This window comes from Phocoena phocoena, chromosome 15 (genome assembly GCF_963924675.1).
Source record: "Phocoena phocoena chromosome 15, mPhoPho1.1, whole genome shotgun sequence".
In the NCBI taxonomy this organism is placed as follows: Eukaryota; Metazoa; Chordata; class Mammalia; order Artiodactyla; family Phocoenidae; genus Phocoena; species Phocoena phocoena.
In genome coordinates this window covers 73,168,607-73,193,264 of record NC_089233.1, presented here as the reverse complement: position 1 = coordinate 73,193,264, position 24,658 = coordinate 73,168,607, and the positions used below count along the sequence as shown (strand labels likewise).

The window sequence follows — 24,658 nt, the reverse complement described above, 5'->3', positions numbered from 1 at the left end:
TTACAACATGCCCTGGTGCATGTGGGGGTGAATCTCCGTATAACAAAGGACAGGTTTCTACGACAGTGGGGTTGTTAAAGTGTTTGGGTGGGCTGTCCAGGGTCACAGCTGAAGGATCCAGGTAGAGAGACCCCCAGAGATGATGGGGAGGGCAAGAGGCCAGCACGCACATAGAGAGGATGGGGGCGACCTCGTCCAGGGATGCAATGAGGATGCCAATCTCGCAGATGCAGGCGGTGAGAAGCAAGGCCCACGTTGGCTCTCCGTTGGCTTTGCCGTGGCCGAAAACCTGAGGACAGAGCAACCATCACAGGGGGCTGAGACCTTAAGGACTTCTTGTCTCTCTCTTCCAGTCTTGGAGACCAGTACGGCAGAGGCAGGGAGAGGATGCTGTATTTCTCATCCTTTAAATGTACCCAAGGGGATACCAGGTTTTTGCTGTGTCTCGCCCACTCTGACATTGGTACCCCAGTGCAGTGCAGTTCAAATGATCCCTGAAGGGGAAAAGGAGGGGACACATGGAGGAGGAGCTGCAGGGGGCCAGCAAGCAGCCATGACTGAGTTCACCATAAATCTTTTTTTTTTTTTAAGTACCACAGAGAGCACCCTCCTCTTACTTGCCCTTTGGCTGCCTCCCTGAGACCCCGCCCAATCACGAGGCCAAAGGAGGACCATTCATTTTTCCCCTAAGCGCGGACAACCCTGCCCAAAGAGATGGCCCTGATGTTGGGCCCAAAGGCACACCCGTTCTTCTTAGTGGCGGCACAGAGCAGCCGGGCCCTGCTCCCTGGGTAGCCGCCCTGGGCAGGGGCCTGGCTGGCTGGTGTAGGCGGTGGACTGCTGTCCCCACACCCTGCCCCTGCCGCTGACCTGCAGGAAGGGCACTATGCCATCGCGGGAGATGGCCTGCAGCAGGCGTGGAGCCCCCGTGAGGCTCTGCAGCCCAGCCCCGCAGGTGGAGAAGAAGGATCCGATGACAATAACCCAGGGGGACGGCCAGGCCAGGGTGCCCACCACCAGGTTGCCATTCACAGCTTCGCCAAACCTGGAATGAAGCAGCAAAGGGACAAGAGATGCTGGGTGAGCACCGCCACCCGGATTTCAAAGGTCTCCCGCACAAACTGCGGGACAAACTGTACGTCCACTACGAGGCTAGCCTGTGCGGGGGAGAAGGGACAGACAAAGCCCCTGATGACCTGGGCACTTTCTGTCTGTGTGACCTTGGGCGAGACATTCAACCTCTCTGTGCCTCAGTTTCTTCAGCTGTAAAGTGAGGATCGTTATAAACCTATCTCACACAATTGGTGGGAGGAATAAGGAGATAACATATGGAAAATACTTGGCACAGTGCCTGCTACATGGTACTAAGAGTGACACTTTTTCTTTATTGAGGTGTAGTTGATATTCAAGATTATTTAAGTTTCAGGTGTACGACATGGCGTTCACAATTTTTAAAAGTTGTACTCCACTTATAGTTATAAAATATTTGCTATTTCCATGTGCTGAACAATATATCCTTGTAGCTTATTTATTTTGTACATAGTAGTTTCTACCTTTTAATCCCCTACCCTTATCTCGCCCCTCCCCCCAATAGTGATTCTAGTACGAGGTCAATTGTGTAATACTACGTCATCCTGGGCAGATATCTCAAACTATTAGAACCTCAGTGTCTCCATCTGAAAAATGGGGGTTCTGGCCTCATCGTGTAGTGATGGTATGTGGTGTGAGGATCAAGAAAAGCATTTTCTGGGCTTCCCCGGTGGCGCAGTGGTTGAGAGTCTGCCTGCCGATGCAGGGGACACGGGTTCGTGCCCCAGTCTGGGAGGATCCCACGTGCCGCAGAGCGGCTGGGCCCCTGAGCCATGGCCGCTGAGCCTGCGCGTCCGGAGCCCGTGCTCCGCAACGGGAGAGGCCACAGCAGTGAGAGGCCCGCGTACCACAAAAAAAAAAAAAAAAAAAAAAAAAAAAAAAAAAAAAAGAAAAGCATTTTCTAACAATGACACTGTCTTCAAATGGAAGATGCTACCTCAGTAGGTAGAGAGAGCCCTGTCCCTTCAGTGTGCAAGCAAAGGTACACTCAGATGGGCCGTTGCTAAGGGACTTCAAGAAGCAGATGAAAGATTATCCTGAATGACCTGCCGAATCCCTTGCAATCTTGTGGGAGGTCTACGATGAAATGAAATGAGATAAATGGAGGTTAAGTTGCCCTAAAAGCTAATAGGTGTAATATATGCAAATTGCCCATTTGGCCAGGTCACCTCCCTGCTTAAAATCCTTCAGGGTTTCTCCCATTTTTTATAAAGTAAAGCTCCAGTTTCCTGGCGCCAAAACCCAGACGTCCAGGACTGGCCCTAGCCTAGGTCTCCAGCCTCATGTCCCCACTTCCTGGAAGCCAGAATGGCGCCTTGGAAACTGACTTCTGTGACAGGACCTCCTGTTTTCACCCCGCTGGTCGTGTATGCACACACCCTCCAGAGGTGTGTGCTCCAGAAGCCCTGAATGCTTACAGCTACTGGTACCCCTACATGCGCGCGCACGCACACACGGCTCTTGGTCCCCTCTACTTTGGCCATGCTGTTCCCACTGCCTGGAGTGCCCTTCCCCCTCCTACTTTCCTAGGTAGTCTCTACCACTCAGCACGTAAAGTGGGAAGGAGAGATGAGAAAGCGTGTACAAGGCACTCCCACAGCATCTCCTCTTCCCCGACCCTCTGGGACTGGATCGCAGCCTCCATAACCCCCAGGCTTTGCTTTATCGCCACCCCTACAAGTCTGTTGACAAGTATGGTGACCAGCTCCAAAGAGCTCCTTCAGAACAAACATCATTAGTTATTTATCTTTGTTATTTATCCCTGCCCCCAGAACCCTGGACAGTAGCTAACACATAGACATCCAGGAAGTAGTAAATGAATTAGTAGATTTTAAAGAAAAAGGAAAGGAAAGTATCGTTATCTTAAAGGAAATCAGACACCGCTCATGCTTCTTGAGTTGGAGTGACAAGAGAAAGGTGAATTATAAGAAAGTGAGTTGACAGGCAAGCCCTGTGGCCTCCCTCCCACAAGGCCCCTTGCCCACGTTTCAACTATCCTGCCAGGCCTGTTTCCCAGAACCCGGCCCTCCATGCCCCACCGCCCCCCCAGAACAGGATCCTCCCTGATCCCCTTACTTACTTGTCCCGAAGGACGACCCCCTCGATGCAGGCCCCAAACAGAACAACGGAGCTGATGTCTGCAGCGGAGCATGAAGGAGAATCCCCAGGGTGGCGCTGTCCTTCCTCCCCACCCCTCCTGAGCCAGCCAGGTGAGGCGGCAGCTTCAGAAGCCCTCCGTCTAGCCCTCCCCACCCACGGTGGTCCCAGCCCCAGTGAAGGATACAGACAGCGGAGGTGGTGGCGATGGCCAGGATGGTGCCAGTGGGAATTGACTTCTGGGCATCCCGCAGGTCCCCAGAGCGGTTAGAACCAGCCATGATCCCTGTGAACAGAGGAACAGCTAGGACAGGAGCCACAGGAGACCAGACAGACTGAGAAGAAAGGACATCAGCCTCAGAGTCAGGAAGCCGGGGATCTAGTCCTGGTCCACTGACTCCTATGAGACCTTGGGCTTGTTACTTGGCTTCTCCGGGCCTTAATTCCCTCACCTGTCTGTCCAGTGGGAACTGAACTGTTGGCTCCTGCCTATGTAATGGGGCTGTTGGACTCAGAAATTGCCCACATCGTGACTGACTCTCTCCCTACCCATCCACTCCCAGCCAGAGTCCTCCCCTTCTGAGCTCCCCTTCACCTGTGACTGAGGGGAAGTAGATGCCAACCAGCAGGGTGAAGTAGGAGGTCATATCGCTGAAGACATAGGGATGGTCCATGTCGACAGGGGTACCATCTCCCAGGCCCACCGAGGGCATCCCACGCCTTTCCACAATCACCCCCTTGGTCAGGTAGGAGCTCCAGAGGTTCTCTGTGGGAGAGACAGGATGCTCAAGGAGAAGACCAGACGTCAGGGTGCCAGAGCTCTGGGGCCAGGAGGTGGGGTGGGCAGAAAGAAGGGTCAGGGTCAACCACCTCTCACTCCCCCTGGGCCTTATTTCCACCAACATTTCCGAAGCTCCCGCTTTGGGCCAGGTCATGTGCAGGGGCTTTGCACATGGATCAGATCTAGTCCTTGCCCTCAAATGGTCCAGTCTACAGGGGGACATAGACACACACATCTCAGGCTGATTCAGTGTGTCCCAAACTGATCTCACCACCTACTCACTCCCAATGGCTCCTTTCCTATATCCCTTATTTTGGTAAATGACACCACCGTCAACTCAGAGAGCTTGACATTGCCCTCAACTGCATCCTTTCCCCATCTCCGTTTCAAAAATCTCCAACTCCTGTCCCTTACGCCTCCTAAATATTTCTCAAACACGCCCCTTCTCTCCTTCCAGGGTTCCTCCACTTCTGCACTAAATGTCAAATTTAGTGATAATTGTGACGAGAACAGGCAATTCTCGTGTGGAGGGCTGTCCTGTAGCACTGTAGGGTGCGTAAGAACATCCCTGGCCTCAGCCGCCAGAGGCCAGTAATAACCCTTCAGTCGTGATAACCCAAAATGTCTCCGGACGTTGCCACACATCTCCTGGGGGGCCAAACAGCCCTGGTGGAGAGCCACCGTGCCATTCCCACTGCTGTCACTCCATCACTCCAGGTAATAAAACCACTCTCACCTGGACTCAGCGTTAGCCTCCTCCTGGACTCCCTGACTCGGTTCCCTCTCTGCTTTTAGCCCATCCACGTTAGCAGCCAGAGTGAACCTTCACAAGCAACACGCTGACCCGGTCCATCCCTTTACTCAGAACCCTTTGGTGGCTCCTCGTCGCCCTCAGAACACTGTCCAAACCCTTCAACGTGTTCCAGGGCTGACCACAGTCAGGCTCACGCCAGCCTCTCCAACATCATTTCTTGATTGCCCCTCCTTCCTTTGTACTTTATGCCCCAGTCACACCAAATTACCTGGGGTTGGAAGGACACAATATGCTCTTCTGTGTCTGCATACTTTTAGGCAAGCTGTTCTTCTGCCTGTTAATTCCCTTATTCCCTTTGTATAACTGAAAATCTCTTATTTGTCCTTCAAATCCCTTCTCAGATGAGTCCAGGAAGCCTTGTCTCACCACCTTATACACATGACCACTCCCTCCCTTGGGAGGTCTCTGTTCATTGAATGCACACCTACACATGTCCTAATTTATTTGCTATTACTTCTGTCTCTGCTATTAGACTCCTTGAGGCCAAGAACTGTGACTTATTTATGTTGTGTTCCTGGTGCCCAGTGCAGTGCTAGGCAGTTAGCAGGTACTCAGTGAATACTTGTTAAGCTGCTAACTTTCTTTCCCACTAGGTGGTAAGGTATGCAAAGGCTCCCTTTCATCTCTACCTCTCATCTCTACCTCTCTGTGATCCCAAGGATAGAACATGGCCCAGAGTAGGTGCTCAATTAAAACTGATCGCATTTAACTGAATCCCAAGGAGTCCCTTAATCCTATTTAAGCCACAATCCCTGCAGCATTCCCTGGACACCAGACCTCTTCCCTCCCTCAGACCTTTGATGAGGCCACTGGCAGCGCCAGGGATGCCCTGGATCTCCGTGACATTGTTTCTGGTGAAGTACTCATCACAGGTGGCGTTGAGGAATCGGGAGGAGCAGAAAAGGCCCCAGAGCCGTGTGGTCACTGTCTCATTTCCTTCCCAAGCCAGCTTGGCACAGACGTCAAAGCCATGGCGAGACAGTGTGCGGTTCCCCAGGAGGCAGATACTAGGGAGAGAAACAAGGGAGGAGGGTGGTGAGGGACGTAACTTTGCCCTGGTTTCACAGTAGAACCGCCATGGGAGCACGAAACACATAGACGCCAGGGCCCCATATCCAGAGATTCTGATTTAATTGGGATGGAGCCCAGGATCTGTGTTCTTTCAAAGCTCCCCACAAGTGATTCTTTTCTTTCCCCCAGGCCCTGGGAGTCCTAATCCCTGGACCGCCAGGGAATTCCCTCCCCCCAGGTGATTCTAATATGCAGCCACGGCAGAGAACCACTGCTTTCGGGCGATGCTATTTCAGCATCGTGGACAGCAGTCTCCGTGTTCCGTTCTTCTGGGCAGTGGGACGTAGGGGAATGTGCCCTAGGGAGAGAGGCAGAACCAACAGGGATCTGAGCCCCGAGACCCTCTCTTCCATGTCCTTTCCCATGATAGAGAAGGTGTTTAATACTAAGAGCTTGTCACATTCCAGAAGGTTGTCTCTACCCAAGAAAGGTTCCCTAACACAGACCGGTCTTCCCTTAAGAAATTGTTCCACTTGGCTCTTCCTAAGTCCACCTCACCAGCAAGCCATTGACCCTCACAAGGAAAACTGTGCACACCTCCAATACATGTTATCCCATCCTAAAGAGATTTCCCTTAAACCAGGAGAGGTTTTCCCTCCCAAGGGAGTTTATTGTAAATCCACAACCACCCTGATTCTGAGAGATGGGGGCAGGGGAGTTGGCAGAGACTAGTGTGAAGACCCTGAAACCAGTCCAGGGAGGAGGGGGAGGATGCCTGAGGCTCAGGGCAGTAGCACTTACGGGAAGTTGGGTGGGTCAAAGGCAGATTTGATGACCCCGGCATAGATGGCCAGGATGGAGAGGATGACACAACCCAGGAAGACCAGGGCAAACTTGTTGACATACTTGACGCCCACAAATACCACGGTGGCCATGCAGGTGAGCACGCAGGTGCCGTACACACGCATATTGTTCAGCATGGCTGCTGCCTCCCCACTGGCATCTTCTGCCTTGAAAATGGCCATAGCTGGGAAGAGGTAAGCCTGTGGGAAAGGGGTGCGGAGGTCAAGTAAGGAAGTAACCCACTAAGTAACCAACTAAGAATTTCTCCAAGGAAATAACCTGAGGTGCAGGCAGGGCTTTGGAGAAAAGATACGCATCACAACATATTTACAGTAGTACAAGACTGGAAATGACATCCAATGATAGGGGAATAGTTAAGGAAATCATGGTCTAGCCTGCAAGGACTATTATACTGTCATTAAAAGATCGTACTGCAGGAATGTTGGGAGCAATTATTAAGTTCTATTCTTTTGTTATCAACTATAGTTCTTAATGATTATTTATTGTTTTTATTATTTCAATAAGAAAGGCAGATATAAATTAGACATTCATCCCTAGAGGATTGGGTAAATAAATCATGATATTTCTGAATAGACTATGTAGCTGTTAAAAAGGACAACATAGATTTATATGAACTGACTCGAAAAGGCTATCCATGTTATATTAGGTAAAAACAATCAGTTTTTGAAAAGAATGTGTCTTATCTCATTTTGGTAAATATATATGTGTACTTACATGTGACTATATACACACATATGTGTATATATGTCTGTCTGTGTGTAGATACATCAAAATGTTAACAGTCGTTTCCCCTGAATGGTAAAAATGTGAATAATCTTTATTCTTTTTGCACATCTGTATTTTCCATAATTTCTATACTAAATATTAATATATTTATATTCTTACAAAAGTTATTTTCACCTGTGATATTTGCAAAGAGGGTTTTGCATTATTAGAGAAATCTATAGAGTTATATTTTCTAAAGACAGAATACAATATCACAAAAAACTAGACGGATGTACCAAATGATAATGATGATTTGCCTTAGGAGATTGTTATTTCCTTTTTTACATTCTTTGATTTTTTTCCAATTTTATGCAATGGGTAGAATTGCTTTTATAATAGTTCTTTGATTTTGTAAAAGCCATAGAGGTCTATTATTATTCTCTCATAATTTGGTTTTTGGGGTCCTTTATTCCCCATCTACCCTCCCTGCCCCTGGACGCCTCCATTCCATCCCCAAACCAGAAGCTGCAACATCTGTTAGTTCCAGTTCTCTGAAGCCGAGTGGTTGGGTGGACAAGCACGGGCTTCAGGGTCAGGAAGACACAGGTTCGTATCCCTTCCATACATCCCTTAAGCTCTCTGAGCCTTGCTTTCCGCATCCATAAAATGGGGACATCTTCTAACTAATGCAAGGGTCGTGAGGATAAAATAAAATGATACATTGAAGGCCACGGGGCCTGGGTAGAGTAGGAGTTTGGGAAATAAATGTCAGCCCCACTTTCTATATACCGAGGAACCCTCTTCAGCTCCCACCTCACCTCCTCCTGCAGGGGCAGGAAGAACCGAGACCAAAGTCAGCAGCCGTCCACTTCGAACACTGCCCAGGGACCTGACTTCTCATCAGTCACTGCTTCTAACAGATCTCTTTCTCAGCTCCCTCTTCTTCTGCTCTGCCATCCGCTAGCCATCAGCCCTCCACCACTAACATTCCCAGAGTACTTAGCACTGTCCCTGGCACACAGCAGGCAGTTACTGTGTGACATGACTTATCATTTCTTATTTCATGATTTTACTCTTCCCAACCCACCTCTGCCACTCGGTAGCCGAGTGACCTTGAGCAAGTCATTTCACCTGACTGAGCTTATCATTTGTAAAATGGGCATAATAATACTTAAACCTCATGAGGATTCAAGCTAATGACTGTAAAGCACTTGGAACTCTGCTGAGAGCACAGTGGGTGCCTGATAAAGGACAGCTGTTCATGTTACGTAATTAGTGTATCCTGTCTCCCCAACTAGACTGTGAACTCTTTCCAGACAGAACCATGTCTGATTTTCCCTTGGCCTTACTTAGTGACCCAGCCTACAGGAGGTGTCCAGGGAGCATCAGTTAACTGACTGACAGCCTGGGGCCCACACCTCCTCCTTGGCCCCTCTCACCAGCAGGATTTCGATGGTGCCCAGGATGTACATGGCCCCAGCAAACGTAGTGCCCAGGTAGAAGCAGAGGCCCACAGCGCCCCCAAACTCTGGACCCAGAGACCTGGAAATCATGTAGTAGGAGCCGCCAGCTGCAGAAAAAACCCAGTATCAGCAAGAGGTTCGAGGGGCACTGGGCTGCCGTAGGGGATGAGGGAGGATCTGAGACAGTGGTGGGAGGGAGGTTCCTCTGGGCCTCCCAAGCCTTACAAGCTGTAGCCCTAGGACTGAAGGGAGACCCAGCCAGACACTCTGAGTGGCTTCTATAGCACTAATTCCCATGTTGCTAATTACCCCTCTAAGGAGGTCATGGCTCAGAAAATAGGATGATGGAGAGGAGGGTCTCAGGCAAAGGGAGGAGATCTCGCATTGCCCCATTCAACACCATCAACACCTCCGTCCCCTCCCCTTCACACGGCTGCCCCCATCTATCCCACGGAAACGCCGTAACCCAGCCCCCGAATCTGCGGTATTGCTTCTCTGGGGTCCTGATGGCACCCAAAGCACAGGACACTGTCCCTCCTTCCAACTACCCAGGCCTCCCTCCCAACCATCCAGGCCCCTTCCCCTCCCAGAAGCCCCAGTCACATACCAGGCACAACACCATTGGTTGCAATTGCACTCATAGAAATGGCCGTGAGCATCGTCTGTGAGGAGAGAGATCGTCAGAGTGGCGAATAGGGTGGGGGCCAAACCTTCTACCCCATAAACACCCGCCAGACCCACAAGTCCTCTTCCATCAAGCTTGTCCTCGGTCCTGTTCCAACTCCTACTCCTGCCAAGTCCTTCTTGTCCAGAAAACCCCTTCTTCACCAAGCACATGAAAGAAACGCAAGCTATAGCATCAGAGAGCTCTGGAAACCCCAGCTTGGCCTCTGACCAGCTGTGTGACCGGAGACAAGTCACTTCAGTTCTCTAAGCCTCAGTTTCTTCATTTATTAAATAGGCAGGAGTACAAGCTTCAGCACTGGCTACTCACACGCAGAGGGGGGCTCAAGGGTCACGTGTGAGGAAACGTAAACGTCGTGAGAAGTAGGCGTTTAGTGAACATGTGATTTTTTTAGAGAGGATGGGAATAATTCAGTTACAAAGCTGTTTGGGACCCGTAATCCCATTTTTTGTGAGTCAAGACCTACTGAAATGTTAACTACTGTGAGACTGTAGGTGAGTTTTATTTATTAATGTACACCTATCTTTTTCATCAATGAGTCTGCGGTACCTGGGTAATTACAGCCAAGCGCACACACACACAGCCAGGTGAAACCTGGTTAATAGCCATCAGGGACTAGCCTGTGAGATGCTGGAAGGACCAGGCAGACCTAATTTACTCTCAAAGATTACACGCAGTGGTTCCTATAAAAAGATCAGGTCTCATGCTTCCCCCTCCTCCCCCTCCCCCCGCCAGGTCCCCGCTCAGCCCCAGCTGCCAGGCGTCAGGAGAGGGGAGCGTGTCACTCACACAGGAGCAGCAGATGAAGACCATGCAGAAGGACTCCATGATGCCCGCGATGCCCACCACCCAAGTGAGTCGCAAGAAGAGGATGACACCAAAGATGTTCTGCAGGCACGGTAGGTACACGCCCATGAAGGTGCCCATGCGGGGGGCCTGCCAGGGAGGCCAGCATCAGTTTCTGCAGCCCCCCAGTCAGTGCCAACACCCCAGGCCCACTCCTCCTACCCTGGCCCCTCCATCCCCCACTTTCCTCTTCTCCCCATCCCCGTCCCTTCATCCCTCTTCCCTCTGATTCTCATCTTGCTTCCCTCCTCCCTTCAGGCCTCTATCACCTACCCTTCAAGCCACCCCTCCCTCTCCCCTCCATGTCTATCCCCCACCTCCCATCCCTTCCCCTCCCTCAGCGTCCGCCTCCCATCCCTCTGTCTCCATCATGCATCCCTCCATCTGAATCCATCTTTCCTGCCCCACCCCCTCTCCCCTCCCACCCTCCCTCCTCCCTCAGCCCTTCCTCCCCGAGGCCCTCACCTGCACCGGCTTCTTCTTTCCACCCTCATTGTTTTCTGCCTCTTCGTGCTCCCTACTTCCCTGGGGCAGGTTGGTGTAGTTGGCCAGGCCACTGAGCAGGGAGGACACCATGGGGCTGGTGTCCATCTCCTCCTGTGGAGGGAGGCTCTCAGTGTTGGGAGGCTAAGCCCTGGTCGGGGGTGGGGGGGCTAGACGGTAGGAGGCCGAGAGAGATGCAGACCAGGGGCAAACCGTTGAGGCTAGGATGAGATGAGCAAGGAGGAGGAGAGCAAGGAGAACAGGGAGAGAGGGGGTTGGGGTGAGAAGGGGGATAGCAGGGGAAAAGGGGAGGAGAAGAAATGACAGGGAGGTTCAGGGAGGAAGGTGGACCTGAGGGAGAGATGGAGAGGAGGGGACTGTTCCCCAGGGAAGGAGGGAGGGGGTGGCTGACGAAGGGGGAGGTGAACTGTGGGTGGAGGCCCAACTCCCCTGGCAACCCACCTCAAACAGGGCCATGTTCTTGCCATCATACTCCTTCCCCTTCTCTGTGTCGGTGCTGTTGATGAAGGGGCTGCTCTCCTTGGGGTTGCCATCACCTGAGAAGGCGGAGGAGTCAGGGGCCTGGCACCAGCTGGTTGTGGCCCACATACCTGGACGTCCAGCTGAGTGGCCGCTTTAACTCTCTGAACCTCGGTCTGCACATTGGAAAACTGGAGCTAATACTACCTCCCTTGCAGAATTTTAGTTGACAGCACATACGAAGAGCCTAGTGCGCTCCCTGGCTCGTACAGGGTATTTAATGAACGTGGAAGTGCTCCCTTGCTCTTGGGGGTCCTACTTCATTCACCAGGGCACCCTAGACTCTCCAGCATCCCCTCCTTGACCACAACTAGCCCATCCTGCTGTTTGGGGGTGGGGGAAGGCAGAGAACCCTGCAGCTGAGGCCCCAAGGATACTCCACCTCTTGGAAGAGTGACCCCCCCCCTTTGGCATCTCCTGTGTCCCTCATTCATCTTCAGTCAACAAGTATTTACTGGATGTCTCCTGTGTGCCAGCGTGGGCATGGGCGTGGGGGAGTAAAACACAGAATAAGACACCATCCCAGCCCTTGGGGAACCCAAAGGCAGGGGAGATAAACCAGCAGCCAGGAATTTCCAACCCAGAGGATAAGGTCCGCGGTAGAATATGAAAGAAGAGCTGTGGTAACACAGGAGAAGCGTTCAGCCCGGCCTGGGAGGTCACGGAAGGCTTCCCAGAGGAAGTGACGTGTCGGCTGAGAACTGAAGGATGAGTAAGAGCTAGACTGGGAGGGAGGCGGGAGGGTGTTCCAGGCAGATAGAACAGCAGAACAGCATGTTCGATGGCCCAGAGGTGAGAGTGAGAGGAGTGGGTCAGAGGAGCTGGAGGAAGCTTGATCCGGCCGGAGTCTAAGGAAGGGGTACGGTGGGGTGGGGGGCAAGGATGGGGAATAGCATGTAAAAAAAAAGAGGCTAGGAAGGTAACTGCGGGCCGGGTCCTTAAACGACTAGCCGGCCATGTTAAGGATTTTGGACTCCATCCAGAGGACAACGGGAAGTCATTGAAGAGTTTCAGGCAAAAAAACACCATGAACAGATTTGTGTTTTAGAGCAATTGCTCTGGTCTTTAGATGAAGAATACAGAAGCTAGTTAGGGACTTTCAGAAATCTGGGCAAGGACCAATGATACCCAGACCAGAAGCAGGGTGGAACCATGAATAGACTCCAGAATTATTGGCACACATTTCTATGCCAGATATTTGAGGATGTGGGAGGGAGGAATCTAGGATAAGGCCTGGGTTTCTAGCATGGGTAAATGGGTAGATATGGTGCTATTTAATAAACAGGGAAGGGCTTCCCTGGTGGCGCAGTGGTTGAGAGTCTGCCTGCCGATGCAGGGGACGCGGGTTCATGCCCCGGTCCGGGAAGATTCCATATGCCGCGGAGCGGCTGGGCCCGTGAGCCATGGCCACTGAGCCTGCCATGGCCGCTGAGCCTGCGCCCGGAGCCTGTGCTCCGCAACGGGAGAGGCCACAGCAGTGAGAGGCCCGCGTACTGCAAAAACATAAATAAATAAAAATAAATAAACAGGGGAAAGAAGGAGATTGGGGGTAGGGAAGTTGCTGAATTTGATTGCTGGTGAGGCGCTATAGGACACCCAAGTGAATATGTCCAGAAGCACTTGGATGTACGGATCAGTCTGGGTCCCAGGAGAGAGGCCAGACAGGAGGAAGACATGGGGGTAGCCCATGAAAAGGCGTGTAGGAAGTGTGTGAAACCGTGTGCCTGGAGATCATCATCCAAGAAGAAAGCCTCTAGGGCATTAAGGAGAGGGTCCTTCCAAAGAGATGTAAGGGGCCCTCCACAGACACACTCCCTTGGCTTCAGCCATCACACTTTCTCAGTTTCAGGGCTGAACCCCAGCAGTAGACATCTCTTTGGACTCTGGAGAAACTCTCCAATGACCAAAACAGAAGTGAAGTTGAGGCCCTACATATTCTGAATGTCCTGTCCCCTCATCTCCTGGTCCCTCTCTCTCTCCCCATCTCCCCAAATCCTCCCCAGCCTCTCCTCCTGGAAACCTTCCTTCATCTCTCAGCCAGGGTCCATCCCCAGAGCATGACCTGCTATAACCAATCTCATCCCGACTCAAAATTGTGGAAGTGATGCCTCACATCCTCAAGGGAAACCCACCACCGTCTCCTGTCACCATCTCCACTTCACTCATCAAGCCAAGAACTTCTGCTCCCAACAGGGGCCTCCACCAGCTCACTCTTCTCCTCACATATGTGGGTTCCTGGGACTCGCAGACCGGTCCTCCCAGTGGGAGCCTGGCATGTAATAGGTGCTCAGGAAAAAGTCTGTGGAGGTGAATTCCCCCAGGCTCCCTTCCTGACCCCCAGTGTCTCAGAAGAGCTGTTTGGGGCCAGAGAAAAGGAGAAATAAAAGTGAGGTGGGTCCCTCCTCCTTTTAAAATGCTGGCAAGATGTTCCTATCACACTACGGTGGTAACTAGAGAGGTTGAAGGGGGATGAGGTGAGAAGAAATTTCTTGATGGTTAAGAAAACAGGCTGGAGCCAAGGAGATTTAGGTTCAGTCCCAACTTCGGTGGCTGTGTCGACACGTTGGGCAAGTCACTTAAACTAAGCCTCAGTTTCCTACTTTGCAAAGGGATAATAATGGTATTTAACTCATAGGGCTGTTGTGGGGATTAAGTAAAATAATGTCTGTTGGGCGTGCCCGGCACCTAAGTGTAGCTACTGCTGTTACTGTTACAATTACGATTACTAATAGACGTGGTACCCCGTCCAGCCTGGGCTCCCTATCCCACACGCCTTCCCCGGCAGCAAGATTTAGGGGCCCTGTCTCCTGTGGGACTGGGTCCCTCTCTCCACAGCGTCCGCTCTTAGGGGCAGGACAACCAGACACGAGAGCCCCCCATTCCTTTCACATCCCCTCCCCTCCTCCTTCGTGGGGGCGCGGGGCGCGTGCAGGACGGGGATGGGGGGCGTCCCGGCCCGAGACCCGGCATCGAAGCACCTCCGCGCCGGTCTCCATGGCGACGGCGCGGGCAGAGAGCGCCGCGCGGAGCAGAGCCGGCCACGCGCCCGCAGCGGCTTATGTAACGCGACGCGCGGCGCGGAGCCGGACTCCCGGCCGGATCGCAGCCCCGAGATGAGGGCAGGGGAAGGGGCGGTTCGTAGGCTTGTCCTGGGTCCCGCCTTTCCACCCGCCGCCTGGGTGGGACGCCAGGCCCCCGGTCTCGTCTGCCAGGGCTGATTTCGTCCCCTCCCTGGAACACCGGTTGAAGGGGAGGGGTGAGCTTCATGAGTTCTCAGAGGAGCAGGACTACGAAGGGGGAACTCGCCCTGATTCCCCAGAGCCAGGAGTCAGGATGATGGGAGAGCGCCGTGCAGCGCGCGCGCGAGAGGCAGGGCCAGACTGAGGCTGAGCCCTCTCGGACCCCACCCCCGCCGCCCCCTGGGAGCTCTCCGCCCGAATCGGCTTTCAATTAAGCGGCGGCGGCCAGAGCTCCCGGGGAGGAAACAGGCTAGCGGCGCGGGCTAAGGAGCCTCCCCTGGGGGCCTGGGGCCAGGCCTGGGGGAATCCCCAAGCCAGATTGGGGGAGTAGGGGAAGGCGTCAGACCCCAAGAGGAAAGGAGACCTGGGGGCCAGAGACAATAAATATCCTTGTGTCCCTTCGTCCAGAGGAGCCTTCTTACTCTGGTCATTCCCACCTCCCCGAGGTCAGGACCAAGGGTCCCCTCCTACATTTCCAAGAACCTAAGTTCAGAGATGCCAGTGGTTGTCGGCCTGGTGGTCTTCCCTCAAGCCCAGGAGGTCCTTAGAGCCGCCTGTCATCGTCTCCAGGCACCACTGGGAGGCCTTCTTTCTCTCTCTGGGACCCAACATGCCAGACCCAGGTCCTGGCCACTCTAGTTCCAGATCCTGGACACTGATATCTAGGGAGAAAGTCTCCCCACGAGCCTGCTACACTCAGAGTCTGGGAAACTTATGGGGAGGGGGTAGAACTGAGGGAGTTCCTAGTTAGACTACTGCTTCACACACAGAGGCCACTTTTCTAGGCCACGTGAGACCCCATGGAAATCCCATGGCGCCCAGTAAGACGCCATCCTCGGGGTAGAGAAAGCAGGGACTGGGGGATTGGACCCATACCCCGTGTCTGCGGGAGCAGAGGCCCCTCCTCAGAGTGGTGACATCTGAAGGGGATCCCAGGTGGACATGGCCCCCCTTCGTTCCCTAGGAACCGCGACGGGATGCCGGGCTCTGCTGCGGACTCGACTTTGCCAAACCCCCTCCCTCCCGCGGCCTAAGCCCGCTGTGGAGGGGGGCGGCTGCGGACTGAGGTAACCTCAGGGTGACTGTGGAGATGGATGAGTTAGGCAGCCAGTAGTTCCTACCCGTACTCAGCCTCAGGGAGGAAGAAGGGGTGTCAGACAAAGGATCGGGGACCCTGGTGTCCACAGACTTCCCAAGCGACCCCTTGGCTCTGACTTGGACCCAGGATCCGGAGGACTTCAAGGCCAGGCTGCCAGTCCCTGGAAGACCCTGCTCTTTCAGCCTTGGGCCATCCCTGGGGGAGGTCTGCAGGAGTCTCGGCCCAGAGGGTCAAGCAATGCCCAGGGGAGCGTTTGAGGCGCTGAGCGCAGACAGCCAGAGCGGGAGGCGGGCTAGTGCGCAAGGGACGCAGCGCCGCTGGAGGGTGGGGGCTGGGGGCGGCTGACAGCCGTGCTGGGTGGCTGAGACCGCGGGGGGGCGGCGGGGGGCCCGAGAGCCCGAGGGGGTGGCTGGCCTCGCAGACCTCGGAGCAGGGAAAGCGCGGAGGAGAGTGGGGAGCCGCGAACGGACTCGCTCCAAGCCCCTCGGCTCCTAGCGAGTCTCCGCACCCACCGCAGCGCGTCCGCAGTGTCCGCGCCACGGCGCCAGGGATTCGGCCGCTGGGACCCCATTCCCGAGGCCTCACTGGGGAAGCTAGCAGAGGTGACAGGAAAGACTCTCCCCGGCCCCGCCCTCGAAACCACATTGCTATGCCAGGGTACCCAGAGGAAGGGGAGGGGGAGGAAGGAGGGTGATCTTGCTTCCCGTCCCAAAGCCACGGGAACGCGAGAGGGAGAAGGAGATTCCGCAAAGTAGGGCTGAAAATCCCCGGAGGTGGTACGCTTCGGTCTGAGGTCGGACCCCGGGCAGCTTTGGGGGAGGAGGCCCGGACCGCATCAAGTGACCCCTTAAGGAGACGCCGCAGCCGGACGGGGGCTGTCATATGGCTCCAATCCCCCCATAGGCACCTTCCCCCCATCTTTCAGCTGGAAGACTCAGAGCGAGTGACTGCCGCAGACTGCGCCCCCCGCAACCCCCGCGCTCTGCGCCAGGACGCCAGGGTCCCTCCTCGGGAAGAGGAGCCCTCCTCCCTCCCGTCGAGCTACACGTCAGCCCGTTCTAGCTCTTCCAACCCCTTCCCACCGCCTCCCCCGCTTAGCTACCCCACGTCTGCCCCCGGGCCGCGGGCAATGGCAGCCCCTTGGCCCCCAGCCCTGTCCCCGGGCGCGGCGCATTCCAGCACCTCGTACAGTGCCTGGCGCATTCCAATGGAGCTGGGCTCCAGGCCGCCTTGGGCGCCCACCGCCCCGGTCAATCCCCGCCTCTCCTCTGAAGGAGGCGGCCCCCGCTCTGCCTCTAACCCCAGAGCCGCTTCCTCTCCTCGCCGCCCCCGGACCGCTGCTTACCAGGGTTGGCTCCCCCATCGCCGTCCTCGCAGTCCGTCAGGTTGTTTAGCATGGTGGCGGCGCGGCGCCGGGCCCGGGGATGGCTGCGGCGCCTCACCCGCGCCCCTCTGCCTGCCTCCGCCGCTTTCTCGCTCGCTCTAGCTCTCTCTCGCTCTCCGCTCCACGGAGGAAGAAGCTGCAGTGCCCGCCCGCCCGGCGCACACACACTCGCACACGGACACACGCTCACACCCGCGCGCGCCCCCTCTCAGCGGCGGCGCTGCTCGCCTCATCCCGTATGCAGGAGGCATGAGCCACTGGCGGGGTTTTGCGGGGGGGAGCGCGGGAGGGAGAAAGAAGAGGGGACAAGGGGCGGGCAGTGCGCTCTTGGAGGCCCCCTCGCACGAAAACTGGGGGCTTGCGCGGGTGGGATGGAGAGGGTGCTGCGGGGGATGGGGACCTCGCCTCCCTTGAGCAGACGTAGCTCCGCCCGCCCCCCACTCTCCCGGCGCAGGCGGGGCCGGCACGTGGGCAGGTGCCATCCCGCGCCCTAAAAATAACGGCAGGGAACTAGGTCGCGGCCGCGGGGAGGCGGCCCCGCAGAGGCTGCCTGGTCGAGGGTCATCCGCCCCCTAGAGGGAAGATGAGGGGGGCTGAGGCGGCAGGGGTAGGGCGCCATGGAATATGGGTCCCTGGAGAGCCTGTCTGCAAAGCTGGGAAGGCCAGCCCTGAAGAACGGTGGAGAACCAGACCCTCTCCCATAATCACTGTTCAAGAGGTTGGAGCTAGGGATGTGTGGAGGCCAGAGCTTTTAACCGAAGCACTGTGCTGCCCCCGCGGGGTTCAGGGTCACTGGCTGAACTGTCTGGCTCATCCTGTCTTGAAATGGGAGGCATGAATCTGAGGAGTTGCAGTGAACACTTTACTGTGCTTAGACTGATGGAAGTCTTAGCATCTCACCTCCAAGGCAAATCACTGGAGCCCAAAGACAAGGACCCTCTGACTGTGGAATGACCCTGGGAAGGAGAGGTGGTGAGGAAGAGAGAAGGCAGCAGTGAGGTTTCAGGGAGCGCTGACTCCCCACTGGGGATGGTGCAGCCTTTAGGGAGGGCAGGCGGGTCGGAGGCTGGCCAGGAACAGAGTGGGGGAGGGGAGAATGAGGCCGCCTGTCCATTTGGGACCAGATTTTCTCCCGGGGCGAGAGTGTCTAATCCCCTAATCCAGGATTGCTTTCTGAGGATTCCAGAACTGACATGCTTTCTGTGTTCCTCCCCCTCCCCTGACACCAGTTCCATAGAAGCTTGATTGTCCTGGGACCCCTCAGCACCCTTAGAATCCAGGCTTGAGCCAGGGGTGGAGAGATCTCAGGAAGCGGCATCAGAGGTTTGGACCCTTTGAGTCCCTGGAAAAACCTAATTATCCAAGGAGGAGAGCAGATCAAGGGGAAATGATTTTCAGACTCACCCAAGCTTCCAACACTAGCCCTCTAAATTCCAGGAGAGTTCCAGGGCTGGAGAGGATCGTGTCAATCATCTTAGCTAATGCACAGCTTTCATTTTACAGGTGAAAAAGCTAAGGCCCAAAGGGTGGGGGAAAGATGACTGCCTGTGGACACTATGCCAGTGAATGGCAGAACTTGGTCTAGAATCCAGTTTCCTTTATTCCAGTTTTGGACTCTTTTCCTCAACATAACCTCTTTTTAAATGGGTCCTGCCTCCAACAGAAGGGACAAGAATGCAGTCATATCCAAACTGCTCAGTGGCCTCTGATCCTTGGCTACTAAGAAAGGAACAGGGAATTGGTCGGAGATGAGCTCTCTCCCTTTTCTTGTGCTCAGCCTTCAGACGTGCAGCTGGAGTGGCCTCTCAGCTTGCAATTGGAGGTGGGCCCAGAGACCTTCAAGGATCCTTAAAAAACGAAACAAAACAAAACTGTCCACTCGACCAGAGGCCCAGTTCTAGGATGGGAGTTTTCAGCACCATGGACAGGGCCCGCTGCTCGGATTCCGTTGTCGCATTATTTGTCAGTGGCTTCGGATTCGGTCAACCACAGAGTCTTCAGCAGCTGACTGGAGGGGCCCTCTGAGGGATCCACCAGTAAGCTGTCCCTGCCACTGTGTTTTATGGACGCCAGAAGGACTCTTTAGGGTGGAGAGCTAGGTATTCAGACCAGGTGTGAGAACTGGTCCTCTTGGCTTTCCCAGAGAGAAAACCACACACACACAAAAGTGCAGTGAGTTTGGATTGGTGACAGAGGTTTAAAGGGTTGCAGGTGGGTAGGCCAGTATGCAAGAGTCTCTAAGCACTCCACTCCACGCACCACCACCACCACCACCACCACCATTATGTTTTCTACTACTCTGTAGAGACAGGTAATATAGTAAAATGTGTAGTATGTTTGTCTGAGAAGTGCTGTGAAATAAATACTGAGGTTTTTCAGAAATCCCGGGTCTGGGATGTTCCCCTGGGGGTATTTCTCTTCATCTGTGGTCCAGAGCCCTGGCTGCTCAGGGACTGAGCCCGCCCATGGAGAAAAGCTAGATCCCAAGGGAGTATAGGGGAAGGCAGGGGTGATCCTCTTCCCCTGGGCATCCCATCTGTCCACCCCCACCAGACCTCCTATCTCACAAGGCATCTGGGATTCAGGAGATGCTGGTGCTGTCTGTCCTCTGCCCTCAAACTCTGTGTTTCCTTGGGCAAAACTGAGGTCCTCTCAGGGCCTGTGTATCTCCACCTATAAAATGAAAGGGTTAGGCTGCATAACCCATGGGCCTTCTTCCCACCCTGAAAACTCTCAGTGCTCTCTCAATTTATCTCAGACTAAAGCCAGGGAGCTCTTCATGAGGAGACAAGACCAAGTGAAGAGACAGCCGCAAGGGGAGACCCCAGTCCTTTGATTCACACCCCCTCCACACACACCTCTCAAGAAGACTGATCTCTATTCTGGCTTCAGGCCAACCCTCTGCAGTGAGGCTTTCAGAAAACACATTGCAGGCACCTCCTGCACTGCCAGCCTGGCCTTGGCCAGTAAGATGACCCTCAGCTCTGAGCCCCAGGAACATGGCTGCCAGCTCAGCACCGCTTCCCCACCCAGAGCCCTTGGAAGATCTAGGGCCAGGGGAATCTTCTCATTTAAGTATCACGAGATGCAGAGCTGGGCAGGGTCTTATTTCTAAACTCCGAGTCTCTAAAATTCCTCTCCCCTCCCACCTTATGCGTCTCATAGAGAAAAAAGGTCAGGGAAGCTGCCTCCTAAATATCAGGATTGGGGAACTGGAAGGAACTTTGTAAGTTATTTTTTTAATCAGTCCTCATTTATGGGGAAATTGGAGTCTAGAAATGGAAAGGTACAAATTTTCTCCATAAGGTGAACTTGTGGCAGATTGGGGGCTAGAATCTGGCTTCTTGACCTGCAGCCCAGGGCCCCAGCCACTGAATCAGGACCAGGAACTGTCTGGAAGAAACTGGAGCCACCTGACTGGGTCCTCTTTCCATGAAAGGCAGGCACAGTGTTCCTCCTTATGGCTTAATCCCTATCCATCTTTGTCTCTATATCATTAGCCCCACGGCCTAACCCCCCCACCCCCAGCTCTGGCCTCATGGAACCAAGGCACTGAACTCCTTTCTTCACTCTTCTCTCCCCCACCTGCAGGCCCCATCCTCCAGACCCCAGACCCTTGCAGTGAATTGACGAGTCCGGCACAGGGCACACCCCATACACACAGGGCTCGCAGCAGACACGTCAACCACCATCGTCTCCGTGGTAACCGGGGGCTTAATTAACAGGCTGCAGCCCTGTCACTATGGAAATGGCACCCCAACAGCCCCCCATTCCTCGACAGATTCAGCCCATCTTCCCTCTTTCTCAATCAGGACCCCTTTCTCACTGTACCCCCCCCATCCCCACCCCACCTGGAGAGCTGGTGCCCGCAGATCGCTCTGGTTCATTGAGAAGAGGGGAGGGGAGATGAGGGGGATGAGAGAGAGAGAGAGAGAGAGAGAGAGAGAGAGAGAGAGAGAGAGAGAGCAGCCCATCACCATGGCAACTACAGCCCCGTTCATAACCAGTTTGTTGCCATGGAGATTTCCAGGCCTCACCTTGGGCTGAGGTACTGGGCCGTGAGGTTCTGAGTCCTGGCTTGAGGAGTGGGTGACTGGAGAACTCCTTGGATAGGCTGGAGATCTCCAAATCAGGTATTTTTACCAATAATTCAGTCTCATTCTTCCCAATTTACAGATAAAGAGACTGAAACATGAGGTTTGGGTATGGGGGAGGCAGAGAACGTCACTCTTCTAGATCATCAAAGACTTTGAGCATTTTTATGGCTAGAAGGACCCTCAGGTATCTTCCTGTTCAACTTCTTTATACTACAGATGGGGAAACTGAGGCCCAGAGAGGGGAAGCAATGTGCCCAAGGCCACACCACAGAGGCTGTGCTAGCAAGTGGATAGGCTACGTCGTGGTCTTGCTCCAGCCCCCTAGCATAAGTTGGCTCCCTCTCACTCCATGGGGACACATCCCAACTCCTGTTAGTCTTAACCAGGCCCAGCGCTCTTCCCAGTGCCCTGTCTTCCTCTATGAGAAACTGAGGCATAGCAGGGAGTGGTGCAAAGGGATGGGGGAGTCGCTCAGAATTGTAACAGCTGGTCCCAGGTTCAATTCTGTCCAGCCAAGTCATCATCCATCTTCCCATGGTACAAATGAGGCAACTGAGGCATGTGGGCTGCTGCCCAGTGTTAATGGTAGATTCAAGGATCACCTTCTGACTTGCTTCTTTCCCCCCCTGTAAGTCGCATTCCCACCTATAGCTGATCTCCTGGCAGCAGGAAGCACCTCCAGGGGCAAACTCCACTCCCTGGGTCCAGAGTGAAAGGTAACACTTGTATGTAAATGACCTACAAACCCTCCCCCAACCGTTCCCCCACCTCCCACATGCTGCCATCTCTCCCTAAGGGGCCTGGGTGATGACAACAGGTGGGGAGAGCATCCCCCTGGGGCCAGAGCACTGGCACAAAAACAGCTGTGGGAAAGATACCAGCAGATTTTATGTTCCCCTAGGGAGCCCTTGTCCACTTCCCCATGTAGCGACCTACCAAGGAGAGGTGCTGGAGGCTGTCTCAGGGCCTAAGAGGTTCAAAATCCCCAAATTACTCTCAAGATGGAACTTCAGTAAACTGCTGCACAGAGGTACCCATCCCACAGATAGACACAGAAATACACACATCAACATGCCAATCAACACACTGGCATACAATGACACACGTAAGCACTGACTCACTGACTGCCCCACAGGTCAACAGAGCTAGCGTGGGATGCTTCTCCCTCAAGACATGCAAAGACACACACACACACACCGCCTCTGCCACAAGCCCACAGCGTTCCAGATTCACATCCAATTTGCACACACACCTGTACACCCAACACTGGGAGCCGTACTTTACTTCATTATGCAAGAGCTTGGAAATGGGAATGGAAAGACGGAACAGTCACCTTGGGATAAGAGAGCAAGCCATCTTATTCTCAAGCCAGGGGGTGGGGAATGACAGGAGAGAAGGCAAGGTAGGGGAAGCAGGAGTCTACAGCCACTCCCCCTCTTATCTGATGAGCAGGAAGCACCTACTAAGTGCCGGGCTGTGGGCTTGGTACTCGGAACACAAAGTTAAAAGGATGTGGTCCCTGCCCTTGAGATGTAGGAGACACACAAGTAAATAACTTCCATCCATTGGGACATGTGCTATAATAGTGCAGTGGTCAGGCAGAAGAGGAATGTCTGCCTCTGCCTGGAAGTGAGGGAACGTGAAAAAGATTTTCAGAAAAGGTTAAATGAGCTATAACTTACAGAGTGAGGAGGAGTTTCCCTGGCTAATGGAGGTGGGAGAAGAACACGGACAGGTATACCAGGAGCAGATGAGGGAAGGGTTTGAATGACAGACTAAAGGGTTTGCCATTTATCCTACAAGCGATGGGGGGGCGGGGGGGGCGTTGCGTGGTGTGAACAGGATTGGAGGCAGGCAGACCAGTGAGGAGGCTGTGGTCATGGCCACGTGAGAGATGATGGAGGTTTGGACCAGGGTGATGATGACAGGAGGAGAGATGTGGCCAGATTCAGGATAAGTTTTGAAGGTGAAGTGGCCAAGACATGAGGACCAATCAGATCTGGTGGGAAGAGAAAAGGGGGCGTTGAGAATGGCTTCTAGAGCTCTGACTTTTACTCCTGTGGGGATAGCAATAATTATAATGGCTGATGTAAAATATGCTCGTGTATCTACGTCTATACCAACTGTGAAAATGAGAAAAGGGGCAGATTATGGGAAAGATGAAGAAAGGAAAGAGCCCCCCAATATCTGAATGACAAACGTCCAGGAGGCGGTTCACGGGACTGGAGCCCTGCTGAAATATACGCCTCAGTTTGGTCATCTATCCAATGCAGAGGTTCGCCAAATAAACCCCTAAAGGGTTTTTGGTGCTTAGTTTTGCTGGGGTCAGGGTGAGCTCACCTGCGGCTCAGCAGCGACCCCTGGCGGCCCTGGGAGGCTCTTCCTCCTCCCCGCGCTGGGGCCAAGCGAGTTCTCCACGTTCCTTTCAGGCCTGAGGGGCCCAGAGTCAGGCAGGGGACCCCTGAAAAGTGGCCCCTGCGGAGAAGACTGTGTGTGCATCCAGGATGCTAATTCTTCACCGAATTAGAAGGATCCCTTCCCTCCTCTCTCTTCTGTACCCTGCATGTAACTTCCATTACAAGACCACTGCAGTGGGCCCTCCAGGAAGACGCCCCCAATACAGCCTGAGCTGGCTCCACCCACCGCTTGTGGAGCTGGAGTAGAAGGAGCTAAGCGAATCCCCCAGGGACGGGACTAGAGTGCCCACGGAATCCTGCCAGGATCTAGCTGACCGGGGTCCAAATTTCTCATTCTCCTGTCTTCTTCCCGGGATCCCCAGGCGCTGTCCGCGACGCCTCCTGGGTGACTGAGGATTGGAGACCTAGCGACCCGGACTCACGTCTCCTCCCTCCCTCAACTCCACTCTTATACTACTAGCCCAACCCCTTCGTCTCTGGTCCCGCCCTTTTCTGCCCCCAAAACGAGATAGTCCTGCCTCCACCCATTGGCTGTGGACGCACACGGCCCTCCCTTTCTCTGGTTCCACCTTCTTCCCCTCTGGTCCCGCCCCCTACCCGAGATGACCCCGCCCCTTTATTGCGCTGCGGCCCAGCACCCTGGACCCTACCTTCTTTATAAGATCCGCCCCTTCGCCTCTAGCCCCACCCTCTTCCCCGTGTCCCCTCCCTCCTCAAATGTGGTCCCTCCCTTCATCATTTCCCCTCCAGCCTTCCCCCAGTTCCCTAGGTTCCACCTCCTCTCCCTTCTCTGGCCTTCGGCTGGGACCCTCTGCCTACCAGTCCTGGTCCCACCCTTCCCAACAGAAGGCCCGCCCACCGTGTCCCCACCCCTTCTCTCGCCACGCCCCACTCCGGCAGGCCCCGCCCCCTGCGGCCTCTACCTTTGGCGTCTTGCCCTGAGAGGCGACGGAGATCGGCTGCTGAATGCCGGTGGGACTCCGAGTCAGAGGTCCCGGCAGGCCCCGCGGGGGGCAGTGAAGTGACAGTGAACCTGCGGCTCAT

General features: G+C 54.4%; 1 protein-coding gene across 2 annotated transcripts in view; it reads right to left on the bottom strand.

Annotated features, from left to right (window-relative positions):
• The window catches only part of SLC12A5 (solute carrier family 12 member 5), a 38,354-nt gene extending 13,696 nt beyond the window's left edge, over positions 1-24,658 (bottom strand). Inside the window, exons 1-13 of one of the 2 annotated variants that reach the window (XM_065892023.1) lie at positions 24,538-24,658; positions 11,301-11,395; positions 10,821-10,952; positions 10,299-10,445; positions 9,432-9,486; positions 8,801-8,931; positions 6,594-6,835; positions 5,577-5,788; positions 3,782-3,952; positions 3,374-3,472; positions 3,170-3,227; positions 871-1,045; positions 171-289 (exon numbers count right to left, since the gene is read on the bottom strand). In XM_065892023.1, the coding sequence (XP_065748095.1) occupies positions 171-289; positions 871-1,045; positions 3,170-3,227; positions 3,374-3,472; positions 3,782-3,952; positions 5,577-5,788; positions 6,594-6,835; positions 8,801-8,931; positions 9,432-9,486; positions 10,299-10,445; positions 10,821-10,952; positions 11,301-11,395; positions 24,538-24,658 (1,757 nt within the window). Of the gene's footprint in view, positions 1-170; positions 290-870; positions 1,046-3,169; positions 3,228-3,373; positions 3,473-3,781; positions 3,953-5,576; positions 5,789-6,593; positions 6,836-8,800; positions 8,932-9,431; positions 9,487-10,298; positions 10,446-10,820; positions 10,953-11,300; positions 11,396-17,061; positions 17,269-24,537 lie in introns of those variants that run through there. The other variant, XM_065892024.1, reaches the window with a different exon arrangement.